The following is a 19,787-nucleotide window of genomic DNA, read 5'->3' on the forward strand; positions in this document are numbered from 1 at the left end:
AGGAGGGTTCAGGATGGGGAGCACATGTATACCTGTGGCGGATTCATTTTGATATTTGGCAAAACTAATAGAATTATGTAAAGTTTAAAAATAAAATAAAATTGAAGAACAACAACAAAAAAAGAACTATGGATGAAGTCCTTTATCAGATACATGTTCTATAAATATCTCTTCCAGTATGTGGCATGTTTTTTTATTCTCAGAAAAGTATATTTTGAACAGCATAAGTTTTAAATTTTTATGAACTTTTAACTTATCATTTTTTAATCTTTTAGTCTAAAAAGCCCACTTTTTGTGTTTTATCTAAGAATTATTTGCATAATACAAGCATACAAAGATTTCTTCCTTTATTCTATGTGCTTCATAATTTAGGTCTTACTCTTACGTCTGTGGTTCATTTTGAATTAATTTTTGTATATGGTGCAAATTAAGGATTTAGTTTCTTTCTTTTTTTCCTCTTTTAAATTTCTCTTCTGATTTCTTCTTTTATACTTATAATTCTTTCAATGATTCATCTTATTGGGTTTTTTAAATAACTGTGTTGCTTAATTTCCAGTATATTTGAACATTTTAAAATATTTTTCTCTTACTGATTTTTAATTTAATTCCATTGTGTTGTAATAGAGAACATACATAATATGATTTCAGTCCTTGCATATTTGTTGAAATTTACTTGTGGCCCCAAATATTCTATCAAGTCAACCTTTTAAAAAAAAAGTTTCTCTTTCATTATATCTTAAGAAGGTGGCACTTGCCAAAATTACTATTTCATGTGTCGTTTTTATTTTTGAAAACATAACGAGCTACTGTTGTACTTTATCTAATTGTTAAGAATGATTGTAATTTTACTGTGTAAATAATTTTAGTCTGTAATACTATGTTGGTATTTGTTGTTTTTGCCTTACTATAGTCAAAAATTTCTAATCTGTTCTTTCCTTTTAATGGTTTCCATAGGTCTAAGATCTGGCAAGCTTGGTGAACAGTGTGAAGCAGTTGTCCGCTTTCCCAGGCTCTTTCAGAAGTATCCATTCCCCATTCTCATCAATTCTGCATTCCTAAAGTTAGCTGATGTTTTCAGAGTTGGGTAAGTCTTTTTAAGCCCTTGGTGCCCTAAAGCACTTTGTTCACATTTCTTTGTTTTATATTATAGTGTGTATTCTTTTTGCCTTTTAGGACTTCCACATGATGGTTTTTTACCATTTTAGTGGACACACATGGAAATTCACAACAAATTTTAGTGTGAAATTTAATAGCATTTTGAGCCAAAGTAAAGAGTATAAGGCAGAGAGTACTTATTTCTTTGGGGGACAGGATAATTCAAAATGAAAGACAACCTTGATATATAATTGTGTATTTTGGAAATATCTGTGGCTTTGTGCAGTTCATTTTGAGAAGTTTCTGATTTAACAATTTATTTTTATAACATGAGATTACATGTTACATGAGAACTGTGAAGTGCCTGAAACATGTAAGCAAAGCCTGAATATATACCTGTTCTTTCTCTATGCCATTCCCTCTCCCACTTCTTTCCACCATTCTCCATATACTCGTGTGTTTACACACACACCTAATCAGACTTGCAGAAAAGAAGCTGTAGAATTAGCTTGAGAGAAGGAAGACCATCTTCTTGGTTCTAGTAGGATTGAGGAGATTGAGTTTGGCTCCCAGGCTTCTCTCTACATTACGGCTGTTTGGGTGCCTTCCTGTAGGGCTGCAGGCTCTGCTAACTGCTTATGCTTAGTGCTCATCTCAGGGTTCTGCATCCATCGGTTCTACCAACCATGGGTCAAAAATATGTGGGAAGATAATTCCAGAAAGTTCCAAAAAGCAAAACTTGAACTTGCCACCCACTGGCCACTAGTTACATTGTACTTATACTTGTTTACATAGCGTTTGCATTGTATTAGGTATTATAAGTAATCTAGAGATGATTTAAACTATGTGAAAGGATGCGCAGGCACTGTGCCATTTTACAGAAGGGAGTTCAGTCTCCAAGGATTTGGGTTTGGTGGGGGGCTCGTCCTGGAATCAGTTCCCCTGCACACTGAGGATATCACAGGATGACTGTACAGACTTTTGACTGTTTCTGTGGTAAAACAGAATGTTAAGATTGAAAAACATTGGCCTGTTGCTAAAATTTATTAATATCATTTGTGTTGCTTTGATTCCTAATTAAATATTACTTTCCTAAAGTGGTCTAATTCATTTTATCTGTGGTTCTTCCTAGAAACAATTTCCTGAGGCTTTGTGTTCTTAAAGTTACCCAACAAAGTGAGAAGCATTTGGAGAAGATCCTAAATGTGGATGAGTTTGTGAAGAGAATTTTCTCTGTGATTCATAGTAATGACCCTGTTGCAAGAGCCATCACACTCCGGTATATTCTGTTACGCCACTGAGTCACCACAAGATTGTTTGAGTTGTATTTCTATACCCCCAAAAGGCCGTACATTTACTTCTGTTATTCTGAATATTAAGAATTCATTTTTGTTTTTCCTAGTAAGAGTCAATGAGAAAATATGGTAACCATCCCAATCTGTAAATGCTTTAGAGCTAACCGTCTGTGATACAGTTTTGGTAACTTATGTTTCAGACACTCCTTTTGTAGGTAGATGTTCTGATCTGTTAACTCAAATGTAAGTATGGTTTGAAAGAAAGAAAGAAAGTGAAGTTGCTCAGTCATGTCCGACTCTTTGTGACCCCCGTGGACTGTAGCCTACCAAGCTCCTCCATCCATGGGATTTCCCAGGCAAGAATACTGGAGTGGGTTGCCATTTCCTTTTCCAGGGGATCTTCCCAACCCAGGGATTGAACCTGGGTCTCACGCACTGCAGGCAGACGCTTTAACCTCTGAGCCACCAGGGAAGCCTCATGCTTATTTTGAACTTTTACCTTTCTGACCTTGTTCTTCCTGTTTCATGTCCGTTTTCTGTATTCATTTTTGGTTATGTGCTCATTTTTATATATGATAATTTATATCTCGACTCCTTGGAGAATGCCAGGTACAACCACCTTAGTTTCTTCAGCATTTCCTTTTCTTTCTTGGCATTAAAAAAATTTTGGTAGAATTTCATTTCGTAAGCCTTAAAACCAGCTTGAACCATATCCTCTTTTTAGGTCTGTCATCTATGAAATTAGTATGTGTAAACTTTGGATTTTTGAAATTCACTTTCCTAATCTATACCTTTCTCTATTCTGATATGAGCTCCAGGGGACATCCTCTGCTTCTCCTGATGTTGAGAGATTTGAAAATCATGATACAAGTAATTACTGATGTGGAAAAAAGACTGGGAAGTCTTACATTTTTACTTTGTGGGTTTGCTTAATAGTAAAAATATTGGACTCTTAATACTTTGCTAAAATGGACTTCTTTATACAACATTGGAAAATTGGCATTTTGATGCTTTAATAATTCAAAAGTTTGTTTTCCTGGACTCTCTTTGGTACTTGGCATGTACTTCAAGGTGATTTTTTTTTAAATTTTTGCTTGTGTTAAATTAACCATGTTAATTTTTCTTACATGTTGAAGTATGGAAAAATGTTTACAGAATTTGAGTCACTAATTTCTAAAATTGATATGTCATTAACCTGAGATTTATGGACTGGCCTACAAACTTTAGTTTTGGTAAGCTTTGCCTGTTTCTTCCATTTCTGACCTTGAACTTACTGTATTTCCATTCTTTTTGGGTTTCTCTGTTTGCGTAGGATGTTGGGAAGTCTGGCATCAATAATTCCTGAGAGGAAGAATGCTCATCATAGTATTCGGCAGAGTCTGGATTCACATGATAATGTAGAAGTTGAAGCTGCTGTTTTTGCTGCCGCTAACTTCTCTGCACAGTCGAAGTAAGTCTAGGCCTTTTATAGTTTGGCTCCCCAAGAAGAGGTTTTGAAAGAATAGCTCATTTATATATGTAAACACTAAGGGATATAGAAAAATGTAAACGGCAAGATGTATTTTCCAAGGGTGTTTCTATCATGTTGGGAAAACAGGACTTAATCCATAAAACAGAAGAGTTAAGTACAGATGTTGGCATTAACTGTAAATGAAATTAAAGTTCCCAGAAGGACAGGATCAGCCTGAGATTAGAATAGTTGGGGAAGGCTTCATTGGGAAGCAGAAGCTTTGTCCATTGAGGTGTCTTCCCCAAACCTATACTGTCCTAATACTGAGTTATTCTTTTCTTACTATCTTCTCAAGTCTGCAGTTTGACAGAGATAATAACTGGAATTGAAACCAATTTTAACTTCTTAGGGGTATCATAATCTATTATCTTATAAAATAGTATTTCTCTCTCCATATATATATTATTTTTTGATGAAACATTGGCCATAGTTTTATTAATGTGTTTGACTTACTGGATTATCCTCTCTAAAAAATAATACTATTTCTTTTACTGACTGATGATGTGAAAATAACACTGCTTTCTGGAGGGCATTTTGGTAATATGTATTTTGTACATCCCTTGGACCTAGAAAATCCACTTATAAGAATTTATCCTAAGGAATCATCAGTGTGTACTCATACTTACTTGCAAGGATGCTAGTTATAGGGTTATAATAACAAAAAAAATTAGTAACAAATTCCAACGAGTGTGCCAGTAAGATAAATAGGATTATACAGTGAAATACTATGTCAGCTTTTATAACTGATTTATTTTAGAAATATATTTGAAAACAGGTTACATAATAGGTTATATGATATTACAGATTTATTTGAAAAGCAAGTATTTAGGATATGTATTGAAATATTGTCTCTGAGTGAAGATATTATCTTATTTTTATTTTCTTTTTTACAAATTTCTGAATATCCTGCTAGGAGCAAATTTTGGTTTTATAATCAGGTGACTAATGAATTTTTTAATGTAAAAATAGCATTTATATTAAGAGCCTCTGCTAAATTTGGATAAGACTTGAAATAGTTAGGAGAAGGCAATGGCACCCCACTCCAGTACTCTTGCCTGGAAAATCCCATGGACGGAGGAGCCTGGTAGGCTGCAGTCCATGGGGTCGCGAAGAGTCGGACACGGCTGAGCGACTTCACTTTCACTTTTCACTTTCCTGCATTGGAGAAGGAAATGGCAACCCACTCCAGTGTTCTTTCCTGGAGAATCCCAGGGACAGGGGAGCCTGGTGGGCTGCCGTCTATGGGGTCGCACAGAGTCGGACACGACTGAAGCAACTTAGCAGCAGCAACGATCTTTATAGTTTAATTATATGCTCATTCATCTCTTCAACTGCTCTTATCAAACCTTCAGAATTCCAGGATTATTCATTGGAAAAGGAGATTAGAGAACGTAAACTGTGTAGTCTTTATTTACTGATTGAAAGTAGTAGGTGTGACAGTAATTGAGGAAGAGAAATATCTAAGTAAAGATGATCCCTATTTGTGCTTTTGAAAATTGGCATTTTTTTTCTTACTGAGAGTCATGGGTATTGCAAGAACTTTTTAAAAATTACTTTTATTGGTTAAGAGTTATATCTGATGAATATTTATCACACTGTCAAGGTGTGAGTACTTTAAATCTGTCCAATTAAGTGTGTCCTTGGAGTAGCTCTAAAAATAGTTTTCTAAATATAGATGATAAATTTGTGGTTTAGTATTAGAATGTGCTTACGAAAATCATTTTTGTCTCAGTTTTTCTCATGTGTTATTATCAGAAGCTAATTTTATCAGCTGTGGAATTTCTGATCTATCTTGGAAAAGGTTAAGACTAAGTAACATAGTGAAGGCTATGGTTTTTCCTGTGGTCATGTATGGATGTGAGAGTTGGACTGTGAAGAAGGCTGAGTGCTGCAGAATTGATGCTTTTGAACTGTGGTGTTGGAGAAGACTCTTGAGAGTCCCTTGGACTGCAAGGAGATCCAACCAGTCCATTCTGAAGATTAGCCCTGGGATTTCTTTGGAAGGAATGATGCCAAAGCTGAAACTCCAGTACTTTGGCCACCTCATGTGAAGAGTTGACTCACTGGAAAAGACTCTGATGCTGGGAGGGATTGGGGGCAGGAGGAGAAGGGGACGACAGAGGATGAGATGGCTGGATGGCATCGCTGACTCGATGGACGTGAGTCTGGGTGAACTCCGGGAGTTGGTGATGGACCGGGAGGCCTGGCGTGCTGTGATTCATGGGGTCGCAAAGAGTCGGACACGACTGAGCGACTGATCTGATCTGAACATAGGAACAACATGATTCTTCATTTATAGAATTGATGACCAGTAAACATTTAACAGTTTATATAGAAGCAGTTTTTAATATACCAGGCTTCAATATGGTATACTTGTGATTTGTGACGTTTAAACATACCAAATTAGTGCAATAGTTAAGTCTGAAGTACTTAGCAGAATGTATTAGAGAGTGAAAATCAAGAAAATACACCTTTTCCAGATTAGCATTTACCATGGGAAGTTCCATGGACAGAGGAGCCTGGTGGGCTGCAATCCATGGGGTCACAAAGAGTCAGACACGACTGAACAACCACGCACACATACACAAATGCATGCACTTCCCTCAGAAATGATGACCTGGTTTGAGATCAGATATCTCAACCAGTACAGATGGATTTTTATCTTACTATCTTTATTAGTTTGGGATCTTAGAGTAGTTGACCAAAAAAAAGCTTTAAAAATTGATTTAATCCTGTTTCTACCTGTCTGCTACCATAACCACAGGTAACTTGTTCTGAGGGTGTGCTTGCTCAGTTGTGGCCAGCTCTTTGTGACCCCATGGACTATAGCCCGCCAGGCTCTTCTGTCCATGAAATTTTCCAGGCAAGAATACTGGAGCAGGTTGCCAGTTCCTTCTCTAAGGGATTTTCCTGACCCAGGGATTGAACCTGTTTCTTTTGCATTTCCTGCATTGGCAGGCGGATTCTTGACCGCTGTGCCACCAGAAAGGTTTTAATTGTTAAGAGCGAGTCCCAGAGGAGGAATTGCAAACCCCAATGACTTCAGGAACCTGGAGGCATTGTCAAGCAGAGTGGTGACCTCTAGTGGTCACTGGTGGACTGGACTGTGCACAGCATCGGAAAGGGTAACTGCTCCTGGGTACCAGCTGACAGTGATGGTGCAGGAACGTGCGACCGGTGTTGTCAGATGTGCACTTGGGGTGGGAGGAAGCTGGAGAATCAGATTATTCTTCAGTCTCAGCGAATGAGACTATATATTCTTAACGTGTTTTTAATGCTGACATTAAGAGTTTTAAAAATATTATTAGACCAAAAAAAAGGAAAACTCCAGGCTTCAAATTTGCAGTTGATTGACCCTAGAGGCCCGTAACAAATTTTTAAACTTTGCATTTTTTAAAAAAGTTATTATTTAGTTAGTTAAGACATACTTAGTGAATATCCATTATGTCCAAACTCTATTCCAAGCACCAGGCATACAGGAGTGGAAAAGATGAATGCTCTGTTGCTATGTAAACCCACAATAGTTTCAGCTGCTCATTAATGTTACAGAAAAATAAAGTAGTTTTATCATTACGATGATGACCTAAGTAAGCTCCTTAGGTAGAGTGATCGGGGATAGCCTCCCAGAAGAGGTGGCATTTGAGCTGAAACAGTCCTGAAGAAGAGGCAGCCATCTGGAGGAAGGATATTCCAAGCAGAAGGAATAACAAATACAAGAGCGCTCTGAAATTGAACAGGTCATCTATAGATACCTAATACACCTCTTGCCTTGTACCCAAAAGACATTTAGAGCTTACTTTTTCTTACTGAATATAAGGCTGATATCAGAGCAGTAATTTTCAAACTATTTGGTATCAGAATCTCTTTACACTCTTTGGCATTATTGACGTCCTCAAAGAGCTTTTTTTGTTTATATAGATTACATCGATTGGTATTTACTGTATTAGAGATGAAAATGCCTAAACTTAAAATATATTATTAATTCATTTAAAGAATAACAAATTCCTAATGTGTTGACACAAAAATATCTTTATGAAAATATTTTTCCAAAACAAAAATCAATTTTGTGGGAAGAGGGACGTTGTTTTTTACATTTTGACAAATCTCTTTAATGTCGAGCTGGATTGTCACATCTGGTTCTGCATTTACCATTTCTTTTGCAATGTGTTGTTTTGGTTAAAGTATACGAAAAAATGCCAGCCTCACACAGATACATAGTTGAAAAAGAGAGGAGTATTTTTAAAGATTTGTAGGTAATTATGGATATTTTTCCTTGATCTCTAACAGAACCAGAAAATTGTTGGTTCATAAAAGTTAGTTGCAATGTGAACTCTAAAACCATATCAGTGAACATGTACTATTACATTGAAATCTGTTGGCATCCCTTACCTATGTGTGGTTTTATAACTTAGACATTGGTCTTTTGGGAAATATTGGTTCACTCTGTTAATGCAGGTCTACCAGATGTTGGCCCTTTCCATTGTAAAATATCAAATTTGTTGTTAAATATCAAAGGATCATATTTGTTGTTATCACCACTGATCTCATCAGGAAAGGCTTTAAGTATTAAGCTGTCAAGCTCATGGTGACAGATACAAGTTTTCTGAAGTGCTAGTTTTTGTTTAGAAGCTATGATTGGCAAAAAATTTACCCAGTTATTGTTCTTTAAGTTACATGCTTGCTTTATTTATCTTTTTAGAAGATATCTGCAAATAGCCATTTCTGAATAGTTATGGAGTTTCATGAAAAAATGGCTAGTTCATCTCATAACTCTAAGGATTGCGTGGTGCTTACCCTGCAGACAGCCGCTGTGTAATTTATATGTGCTTTTTATTTTGTCAGAGAATGTTAAAATAATATCTTAATGGCAGAAAATATTTTATATAGACATCCATTGAACTGCAGAGTGAAAGTATTTCATGCCTTATGTGTCATGAATCATGACTGAAAGAACCAAGTTTGATCATGTTACCTGTATCATCTTTCCTTACATATTATATAGTTTTATCCCAAGCATTCATGTTACTGATAACTTTTGCAACATTCAGTGTTATTTCAGTTACAACAGACTCAAAAGCAACACCTTAGAAAATACTTTTCAGATATATAATATTTTGAAAATGGCTACTTTTAAAATTTTTTATTTATTTTAATTGAAGTATATTTAACAATGTTATTTTTAGGTATACAGCAGAGTATTCAATTTTTATATATATATAAATTTTTATATATATATCTTTTTTATATTCTTTTCCCATATAGGTTATTATAAAATATTGAACATAGTTCCCTGTGCTGTATAGTAGGTCCTATTGGTTGTCTAGTTTATATTTAGTGGTGTGTGTATATTAATCCCTAACTTCTAATTTATCCCTCCTCCCCCCCTTTCCCTTGGTGACTACAAATCTGTTTTCTATATCTGTGGGTCTATCTCTGTTTTGTAAATAAGTTCATTTCTATCATTTTTTTTTTGATTCCACGTATAAGGGATATCATAAGATGTTTGTCTTTCCTAATCTGGCTTATTTCATTGGGTATGATAATCTCTGGGTTCATCCATGTTGCTGCACATGGTATTATTTCTTCTTTTTGTGGCTGAGTTATGTTCCATTGTATGTATATACCACGTCTTCTTCGTCCATTCATCTCTTGATGGATGTTTAGGTTGCTTCCATGGCTTGGCTATTGTAAATAGTGCCGCAGTCAACACTGAGGTGCATGTATCTGTTCAAATTATGTTTTTCTCCGAGTGTGTGCCCAGTGCGGGGATCGCAGGATCATACGGTAGCTCTGGTTTTAGTTTTTTAGGGAACCTCCGTACTGGTTTCCAGAGTAGCTGCACCAGTTTACCTTCCCACTAACCTCGTAGGTGGGTTCCCTTTCCTCCACACCTTCTCCAGAATTTATTATTTGTAGACTTTTTGATAAATGGCTGTTCTGACTGGTGTGGGGTGATACCTCATTGTATTATAGTTTTGCTTTGCACTTCTAATAATTAGTGATGAGGGGCATCTTTTCATGTGCCTTTTGGCCATCTGTATGTCTTCTTTCTTCTTTGGAGAAATGTCTATTTAGATGTTCTGCCCACTTTTTTTTATTGAGTTTTTTGTTTTTCGATATTGAGCTGTATGAGCTGCTTGTGTATTTTGAAGGTTTATCTGTTGTCAGTTGCATCGTTTGTGTTTTCTCCCATTCTGTAGGTTGTCTTTGTGTTTTGCTTATGGTCTCCTCTGCTGTGCAAAAGCTTTTATGTTTAATTAGGTCTCATTGTTTATTTTTGTTTTTATTTCCATCTTGCTGGCAGACAGCTCCAAAAAGATATTACTGCAATTTATGTCAAAGAGCATTCTGCCTGTTTTCCTCTAGGAGTTTTATGGTATCTGGTCTTACATTTAGGTCTTTAATCTAAAAATGGCCACTTTTAAATAATTTGGCTCTACCCATATTTCCCACTGCGTTTCTACTACTTCATACTTACTCTGTTTTTCTAAAATTCAGAATATTTTATTTTATTTTATTGTTTATATTTTATTGTTTTATTGTATATTGTTTTATTTTATTATTTTATTGTGTATTTTATTGTTTATATAAATGATTAGCTTGCGTGTCAAAAGCTTTTCTTAATTAAAAGTGTGTCCTAAAACACTGTAGACTGAGATAGTGACCTTGAGTATTTCAGACAATGTCATTCAGTAATGAAATTGCAACAGTACTCATAAATCAGAGCATCTTTCCTTGAAGATCATGTGGGGACAGTGTTGGCATAAGCCCACTTGCTTTGTGGAGTTTTGGTTTTGGTTGCATTTCTTTCCCCATCCCCAGCACCTGACCTTAGGAATATTAGTTATGATTGGAATATTGCATTTCTCCTGAGCTCACTGTGTTCTATATAAGTCCTTAGAAGACTTAAGCAAATTTAATTTTTTTGGTTTTAAAGATTATACTGTTTTCTCTTTCCTAAGGGATTTTGCTGTAGGAATCTGTAACAAAATCAGTGAAATGATTCAAGGTATGTATTCTTCATTTGGTGTTACGAAGTGACTTAATGGTATTTATACTAAAAATAGCTGCTAACATTCATTAATTACTTACTGTGTGCTAGTCACTATTCATTCATTTATTCATCCAAATAATGTTTATTAAGTGTCTTCTAAATGTCAGAACTATTCTAGGAGCTTAGGATGCAATACTACACAAAGCAGAGTCCTTGCCCTCGGGTAACCTGCATTCTAATGGTGGAAGGGGTGGTAGCAATAGATGAGCCAATTTATGACATACCAGGTGCTATGGAAGAAAGGTGAGGTAAGGATAGTCCCTAGAGTCCATGGCAGGATGGAAGGGGAGATGTTTCTGTTTTATATCTTTTGATCAAGGAAGACTTCTGATCAAGTGATACTTGAGTAAGAAATGCATATTTTTAGGGGGAAAATATTCTGACCTGGGGGAAAACTCAGGGACTCTCTTCACTCTGCTAATATGCCTCCAGTATCTTCCAACTGCGACTAAACCCAAATCCAAATTGCTTACTGTAGCCTACAAAGCCTTATTCTAATCTCATCTTCCATACTGTGCTTCCCATGTATTATCCCATTTACTCTCATAATAGTCATAAAAGTAAGCTCTGGGGTTACAGCATTGCACAACTCTAGAGAACACGACTTCTTTTGTATTTTTCTAAATGGTGTGTCTTTGTATTGTGTAATTTGGCAGACTTGAATAGGTAATACTCTTCTTTTATGGAAAAGGAAATGGAGCCATAGTAAGATCACTTAGTTGGAGACCAAGATATAGTGATTGAGCTCTCTCCGGTTTCCCTTTATTCCTTTGTCTTCCCCCTCTACCTCCAGAAAAAGGCAGAAAATTTCTGCCCTGCAGAAAGCTCTCATTAGAAGCAGCATCACTCATGCATTGAGCAGGTTTTTGCTGAACACCTGCTGTATCAGACAGCATCTCAGCAGGAAACATGTCACACTTGAATTGCAGTAATTCAAATAGGGTTTAATGAAGGAGCCATTTACAAAGATGTGGGCAGAGTAAACTAGAGAAGATGATGTTGTCCTGCACTGTCTGAGCTGCAGGGGAGGGAGTGCTTATCAGAACCTGGAGTCACATCCAGAAGGCCACTTTGGAATACTGACCTTCAGGGGGATGCGACTTGATGTGACCCTGTAGAGGAGCCAAGGAATAAATACCCTGACCTGACCTGAACTTCCCATCTGCTGGGGCTCTCCGCACAGACAGGGTAGATAGCAAGGGAGTTGATGAAAGCTATACAGGTAAGCCTCCTAGGATGCTGGAGGATTCTGTATAACTTGAGTGGTGTGTATATATGAATATAGATACAGGCATATATAGAAATCTATTACTGTACATATTTAAGATTCATTTTTGTTTCTTTAGTTTTATCTATACAAAATTAAAGTAAATAAATAGGAATTAGGAGGTACAGAGAGAAAGGGAGAAAAGCAATGGGGTAGGAATGGGGGTGGGCTTCCCTGGTGGCTCAGATGGTAGAGAATCCACCTGCAGTGTGGGAGACCTGGGTTCAGTCCCCAGGTTGGGAAGATCCCTTGGCAGAGGGCATGGCAATAGTGGAGGGCCCACTCCAGTATTCTTGCCTGGAGAATCTCCTTGGACAGAGGAGGCTAGCGGGCTAAAGTCTATGGAGTCGCAAAGAGTTAGACATAACTGAGCAACTAAGCACAGCATAGAAATGGGGGCAAGGTAGAGGAAGATTGGAGCCCAACATACAGAAGTGGCAGGTGAGTTTGAGGAATAAATATCCTTAAATTTTAAGCTGCTTGTGTTTTTGCGAAGTAAAATTTTGAGTCTCCCTAAACATGACTTAGCAATTAAACAACAACAAAACCTTCAGTAAAGGTGTCTGTAAACACAATGAATCCTCTGACTGCTGGACTGAGAATAGGCTTGCAGAGGAGAAGGGAGGGATATGAGACAGGAGTCTGCTGTGGGGAAGCTCTTAAGTAGAGACAATACTTAGGAAACTTTACAATGATCCGGTCAGGAGATAGTGGTAGAAATGAACCAGTATGACAGCAGTGGAGGTGGAAAGACTGTCAGATTTGGTTTATATTTTGAAGATAGAAACCAACAAGATTTGTTAATAAATTTGGTTGTGAATGTGAGAGAAATAAGAGAATCAGGAAAGACTCCAGGGTCTGAGAAGCTGTGATGATGGGGTTGTCATATTTTGAAATGGGGAAAGTTTTGCACAGGCAGTTTCATAGTAAATATCAGAAATTCTCTTTGGGCCCTGTTAAGCATAAAGTACTTCTGAGATATCCCATTGGTGATGACCAGAAGGTAATGGGACATATGCATCTGAAATTCAGGGGGTAGGAATGAGAGGGGATGCAGTCTTTAAAAGCAAATAGCTGATTGCAGAAGCCATGGGATTATATCAGCTCACTCAGGGAAAGTACATAGGAGAAGAAGATAATTTATTAGCAACCCCAAGGAATATCAGAAATTAAAGTGTGGATAAAAGAGGAGAATACAAAGAGATTGAGAAAGGACAGCCAGAGGAAGGACAAAAACCAGGAAGAGTGAAAAAGCAAAAGCCATTGAGAAAGAGTTCAAAGATAGAATGGTCTTGCAAATGCATTCAGTAACTTAAGGATCAAAACAGCCATAACACAGGCCTGATCTGACCCTGCACAGAGAAAACCAGGAAGTAAATACTCTGACATTCTTCTCTCTCCCATCTCCTGGGGGTGCTCTGCTTTGGCTAAATTTGAAGAGCGGCCAAACAGTAAGGGAGTCAGTTGGTGTAAGCCACTGTTGGATGTTGAAATGTCATGTATCCACACTAACAGTTATTCACTGTGGCAAAAAGCACTCATCAGCAGAGATAAATTAGCTTTTGGCATATAAGTAGGACATTATGATTGAAAGTGTTTTGTTTACTATCACTGTTAAGCCATGCTGTAGAAGCAAAGACTTTCTGTTTATTTAGTTCCAGTGTTGACAAGAAAAGATGCTTTGGAATCAGTTCTCAATGAAATTCCAGCTGTGGATGCTGTAAAGAAAGGCAATGCTACACAAAGTTCAGAGAACTTTGCAACTGCTCCATACATAGTCTGTTCACATCCTGATCTTGACTTAGTGTTGAAGGAGATAATTAAAATTGTAAATATAACAGGTTATCACCATTGAGTTTGTGTATATGCATGTGTATATATGTTCATGAATATGTATATGTTTTGGTATGCTGTGGGAAGAAAGAGGCAGCAAATATGACTGCTTTCTACTGTGCCTTTTAAGGATATTTTCTACTATCAGCCTGTAATTTAATAATCACCCCCAAATCAAGATAAGTACTTTTGGAAAAAAGTATTGAACTTGATTACCTCTAATATAGTATTACATAAGCATACTATATAAGCATAATATAAATTTAAACATAATACTAGTGTACTACGTGGACTTCCTGGTGGCTCAGGTGGTAAAGAATTCACCTGCAATGTGTTTTTGTTCCTTTAGTTTTATCTACACAAAATTAAAGTATATAAACAGGAATTAGGAGGTATAGGATTTCCCTGATAGCTTAGTTGGTAAATAATCCACCTGCAATGCAGGAGACCCTGGTTCAATTCCTGGGTCAGGAAGATCCCCTGGAGAAGGGATAGGCTACCGACTCCAGTATTCTTGGGCTTCCCTTATGGCTCAGCTGGTAAAGAATCCGCCTGCAGTGTCGGAGACCTGGGTTGGATCTCTGGGTTGGGAAGATCCCCTGGAGAAGGGAAAGGCTACCCACTCCAGTAGTCTGGCCTGGAGAATTCCACTGACTGTATAGTCAATGGAGTCGCAAAGAGTTGGGACACCACTGAGCCACTTTCACTTTCACTCTCAGGAGGTACAGAGAGAAAGGGAGAAGAGCACAGGGTAGGAATCAGGGCAGGCTTCCCTGGTGGCTCAGGCAGTAGAAAATCCGCCTGCACTGCAGGAGACCTGAGTTCAGCCCCTAGGTTGGGAAGATCCCCTGGCAGAGGGCATGGCAATACTGGAGGGCCCACTCCAGTGGGTTCTATCCCTGGGTCAGGAAGATCCCCTGGAAAAGGGAATGGCAACCCACTCCAGTATTCTTGTCGGGAGAAATCCTATAGACAGAGGAGTCTCGTGGGCTACAGTCCTTGGGATTGCAAAGAATCAGACATGACTGAGCGACTAACCATTGAGTGTGCTATTTGCTTTTAAATAGTCATTTTGCTAATGGAATCAGCCCTTTTGAATGTGAGGTATTATCCAGGATGAGGGTCAGAAATCTCTAAGCGTTCTTCCCATGTGCAGGTCTAGCCACGCCAGTAGACTTGAAGCTGAAGTTGATCCCCATCCTGCAGCACATGCACCACGACGCCATCTTGGCGTCCAGCGCGCGTCAGCTGCTACAGCAGCTGGTCACCGCCTATCCTTCCACCAGAATGGTGATTGTCTCTCTGCACACTTTCACTCTGCTTGCAGCTTCATCTCTGGTTGATACGCCTAAGCAGGTAATTTCAGTTTCCTTTAAACTTCCTTTTTCTTCAGTAAACTTGCCTTTTAAGTATTAATATGCTAAAAAAAAATAAGTAAGTAACCCATAAGTTTTGATAGTATTGAGATCCCTTTCTTTGAAAGATCACAGTTTAATTTCCTTTTGCTTGTTCTTTTCCCTCTTTGTATTCACAGTATTGATTCTTGGGAGTCTTGTGAAAAAAGAGGTGGCGGTGAGGGTACAGAGCACAGCATAGAGTTGGTGTGGTAGGGAGGAAGATTTGAGTTGTATTCTCAGTGCTGATTCTTGGGAGTCTTATAAAAATTAAATGAGGTGGAGGTGAGAGTACGTGGCAGAGCATAGAGTTGGTGGGTGGAAAAAGGAAGAGTTGAGTGCTTAAGGCCAGGTCTTGTGCTAGAACCTTGCAAGTTAAGTGAAGGTATATTTTTATACAAGAGGAGAAAGGCCCGAACATGGGTACATAGCGAATAAATGACAGGGCTGTAATTTGAAATGAGCCCTATCTCAAATCTGAAAGTTTCACGAAACTACAGTGCATCCCTAACGATAATGTCAGTGATGGTGTCACTCATGGAGTGACTTCTTTCCTTTATAGATTCAGCTTTTATTGCAGTATTTGAAGAATGACCCTAGGAAAGCAGTAAAGAGACTTGCTATTCAAGATCTGAAATTACTTGCCAATAAAACACCACATACTTGGAGTAGAGAAAACATTCAGGTATGTAGAACTTCAAGCATCATTATTTTATATAGAAAAATAATATGATGTTGTCATATTACATTTCACTTTACATTTTTGTGTTATTTTTGTCATCTTAAGTGTTTGAATATAGAAGATTTCTAAGAGTATTGTTGATATTTATGGCAGAAGTTAAAACTGGCCAAGTAAATATATAAAAATTCTTTATTATTTTCCCTTTACTTTTTTCCCAGTTTTATTGAAATATAATTGACACACAGCACTGTGTAAGTTTAAGGTATATAGCAGAACGATTTAACTTAGAACATTGTAAAGTGATTATCTCAGTAAGTTTAGTGAACATCCATTTGTGTCTATCTCATATAGACACAAAATTAAAGAAAAAATTTTTTAGATTTACTTTCTTAACTAATTTCATATATAACTTACAACAGTGTTAATTATATTAACCATGTTGTACATCATATCCCTAGTACTTACCTATCTTATAAATGAAAGTTTGTGCCTTTGACTGCCTTCATCCAACTGCCCTCTGCCTCTGGTAACCACAAATCTTTTTTTCTGACTGAGTCTGCATGTTTGTTTGTTTTCTTGCTTTTGATGTGTAATTGAGCTATAACACTATTAGTTCCTCTTATGCAAGGCAGTCATTTTTTCCATGTATTTGAAAATGACCATAGTCTAGTTGTGGTGTGTCGCCATACAGGGATACTACCTAGTTACTGAAAAGCTCATATCCTTTAATGTTTAGATTTGTTGTAGTTCATTAGACTTATCTCTTAGTTTCTTTTCTAATTGTCCCATAGCAGCACCATGGCTAGTTGAGAAGCCCTGTTAAGTTGTTTATTTTATTCCTGTCTCCTTTACTCAGTTTAGGGAGAATAGTTTTGGTGCTGGCTATGATTTATTAGAGAAGAGGTAAAGCTTATTTCTCCTTTTCACACAGAGGAAAAGACAGTCTTAAGTTATCTTTTGTTAATACAAGAGAAGATCTCAATCTTTAGACTTTTAATGTTACATCTTTTATAGCATTTCTTAGGTTACATTGATGTTTAATATTTTTCTCAAGGTAGAGCCCTTTTTTTTTTTTCACCCATTACTGATAATGCACCACTTTTTAAAAAATACTGCTTAAAGTGAAATGGAAAATTGTTAAATTCAATCTTTATTTTCATGGATTTTATTATTTCTTGGTATCATCATAGCTACAGGGTAACAAAAACCACTGAATTTCAGATTATGAAAACTGAGCTGCTCTTTTTTTTGTTTGTTTGTTTTTTGCAATTTTCTAAACATGTCTCGGAGAAGGCAATGGCAACCCACTCCAGTACTCTTGCCTGGAAAATCCCATGGACGGAGGAGCCTGGTGGGCTGCAGTCCATGGGGTCACTAGGAGTCGGACATGACTGAGCGACTTCACTTTCACTTTTCACTTTCATGAATTGGAGAAGGAAATTGCAACCCACTCCAGTGTTCTTGCCTGGAGAATCCCAGGGACAGGGAAGCCTGGTGGGCTGCAGGCTGCCGTCTATGGGGTTGCACAGAGTCGGACACGACTGACACGACTTAGCAGCAGCAAACATGTCTCAGTGGGCTTCCCAGGTGGCGCTTGTGGTACAGAACCTGCCTGCCAGTGCAGGAGACATAAGAGACGATGGTTCAATCCCTGGGTCGGGAAGATCCCTTTGGAGAAGGGATGGCTACCCACTTCAGTATTCCTGGGCTTCCCTGCTGGCTCAGCTGGTAAAGAATCCGCCTGCAATGCAGGAGACCTGGGTCCGATCCCTGGGTTGGGAAGATCCCCCCAAGGAGGAAATGGCAACCCACTCCAGTATTTTTGCCTGGAAAATCCCATGGACAGAAACGCCTGGCGGGCTACAGTCCATGAGGCCGCAAAAAGTCAGACACAACTGAGCATCTAAGCCAAACATGTTTTAATATATTATGATCGATAGTTGCAAATATCCCAAGAGATGAGGACAGTTATTAGTATTTGCACTTAATAGATGAGCAAATTAGGATTCAGAGAGACTTAATATGGTTAAGAGAGCTTCTTAAGAGGGCTTAATTAAGAATTTAATTAAGAGAGCTCTGTCCTCTGGTGCTTTTTTCCTACTAAACAGGAAGAGAATGTGCTCGGCCACTTTAGGGAACCAGACCCAGTGAAAGCACTGTATTATTCCATCTCATTTCTTTCCTTATTGTGAATAAATCACACACACACTTGTAGAATGTATATTTAATAGTTTAAATAATAATTGTAAGTCAGAGCCCATGTAGTCCCCATCAGTTAGAAATAGAACACTGCAAAAATCACAGGACCCTGCTTCCTCTTCTCACATGCTTCTCCCTGATCAGAGCCTTAATACCGCCCAAAGGAAACCACTCTTGACTTTTGTGATAGTCACTTTTTGCTCTTCATAGTTTTACCATCTATGCCTCCCTAAAAATACACTGTTTAGTTTTGTGTTTACTGCTTTTGCTCAACATTGTACTGATGAGATTCGTCCATGTGGCTGCATGTTTTTTTCCTTTCATTGCTATTCCCATGTTCCTTGATGGCATTAGGGGATTGGGTCTAGTACTCCCTACTGGATACCAAAGTCCTCAGATGCTCAAGTTCTTTGTATAAAATGAAGCAGTTTTTGCATATACCTATGTATATCCTCCTATATACCTTTAATCTCTAGATTACTTATAATACCTAATATAATGTAAATACTATGTAAGTAGCTGTAAATAAAATCTAAATGCAGTGTAAATAGTTGCCCTTTCCATGCTCTGAAATGGATAAGAGCTTTGACATAAAAATTTTCTGTCTTGAGGGTATAGCTTTATAAGGGTCATAAATCGGTCTGAACCTGGGCCTTCTTCCAGGGATAGCATTTTGAGAATATTTCCTATTCCTTACATGGTTGTTACCCTGTTGAGGTTTTCTAGCTCTTCTTGAATCAGTCTTGATAATTTTTTTTCATGTAATTTTTTTTGCAGATTCATTAGTATCAACAAAAGGAGAACCTTTATAATTTGTAGTATGTCTATATTTAAAATTTTATCTTTGTTTTATTCTAACTATTGTGTTTATGTTTCCCTTTTCTTTATTAAACTTGTCAGCAGCATGGCTTTCTTACGCTTCAAGTGGTTGGTGCATTTATTTTTATTCTTCTGTTTAATAATGGAAGCACTTAAGGCTATTAATTTTCATCTCAGTGCAGGTTGGCCACATTCCATAAATTGCAACTTTTAGTGTTCCCTTTGCCATTAACGTGAAGTACACTTTTAAAGTCAGATTTACTGTGGTGTCATTTACTCCCTGAAACTTGTCCAGGTATCCAGTTCTAGATATGCAGTTTGAGTTTCGATAAATCTATACAGTTGTCTACCCACCACCACAGTTGTGATGCAGAACATTTTTCAGGTCACTCCAAAAAGTTTCTTCAGGCCCCTCTGTAGTCAGTTTTTTGCCTAACTCCTGACTCCCACTGACCAGATTTCTAGCCCTGTGAGTTTGCCTTTCCAAAATCTAAATGGATTTATATAATATGTAGCCTTTGGGGTATGGTTTCTTTGGCCTAGCATAATGCTTAACATCATTCATCCATATTGTTACGTGAATAGTTAGTTCATTCCTTTTTACTGCCCACTCCAGTGTTCTTGCCTGGAGAATCCCAG

The 19,787-nt window shown here is 37.6% G+C and overlaps 1 protein-coding gene across 1 annotated transcript in view; it reads left to right on the forward strand.

The window, feature by feature from the left end:
* Positions 1 to 19,787, forward strand: part of INTS7 (integrator complex subunit 7) — an 88,523-nt gene that overhangs the window by 23,804 nt on the left and 44,932 nt on the right. The window contains exons 2-7 of the mRNA XM_055583023.1: positions 955 to 1,084; positions 2,228 to 2,374; positions 3,703 to 3,840; positions 10,863 to 10,909; positions 15,211 to 15,410; positions 16,011 to 16,133. Coding sequence (XP_055438998.1) covers positions 955 to 1,084; positions 2,228 to 2,374; positions 3,703 to 3,840; positions 10,863 to 10,909; positions 15,211 to 15,410; positions 16,011 to 16,133 — 785 coding nt within the window. The remainder of the gene's footprint in view (positions 1 to 954; positions 1,085 to 2,227; positions 2,375 to 3,702; positions 3,841 to 10,862; positions 10,910 to 15,210; positions 15,411 to 16,010; positions 16,134 to 19,787) is intronic.

This window comes from Bubalus kerabau, chromosome 5 (genome assembly GCF_029407905.1).
Source record: "Bubalus kerabau isolate K-KA32 ecotype Philippines breed swamp buffalo chromosome 5, PCC_UOA_SB_1v2, whole genome shotgun sequence".
Taxonomy (NCBI): Eukaryota; Metazoa; Chordata; class Mammalia; order Artiodactyla; family Bovidae; genus Bubalus; species Bubalus kerabau.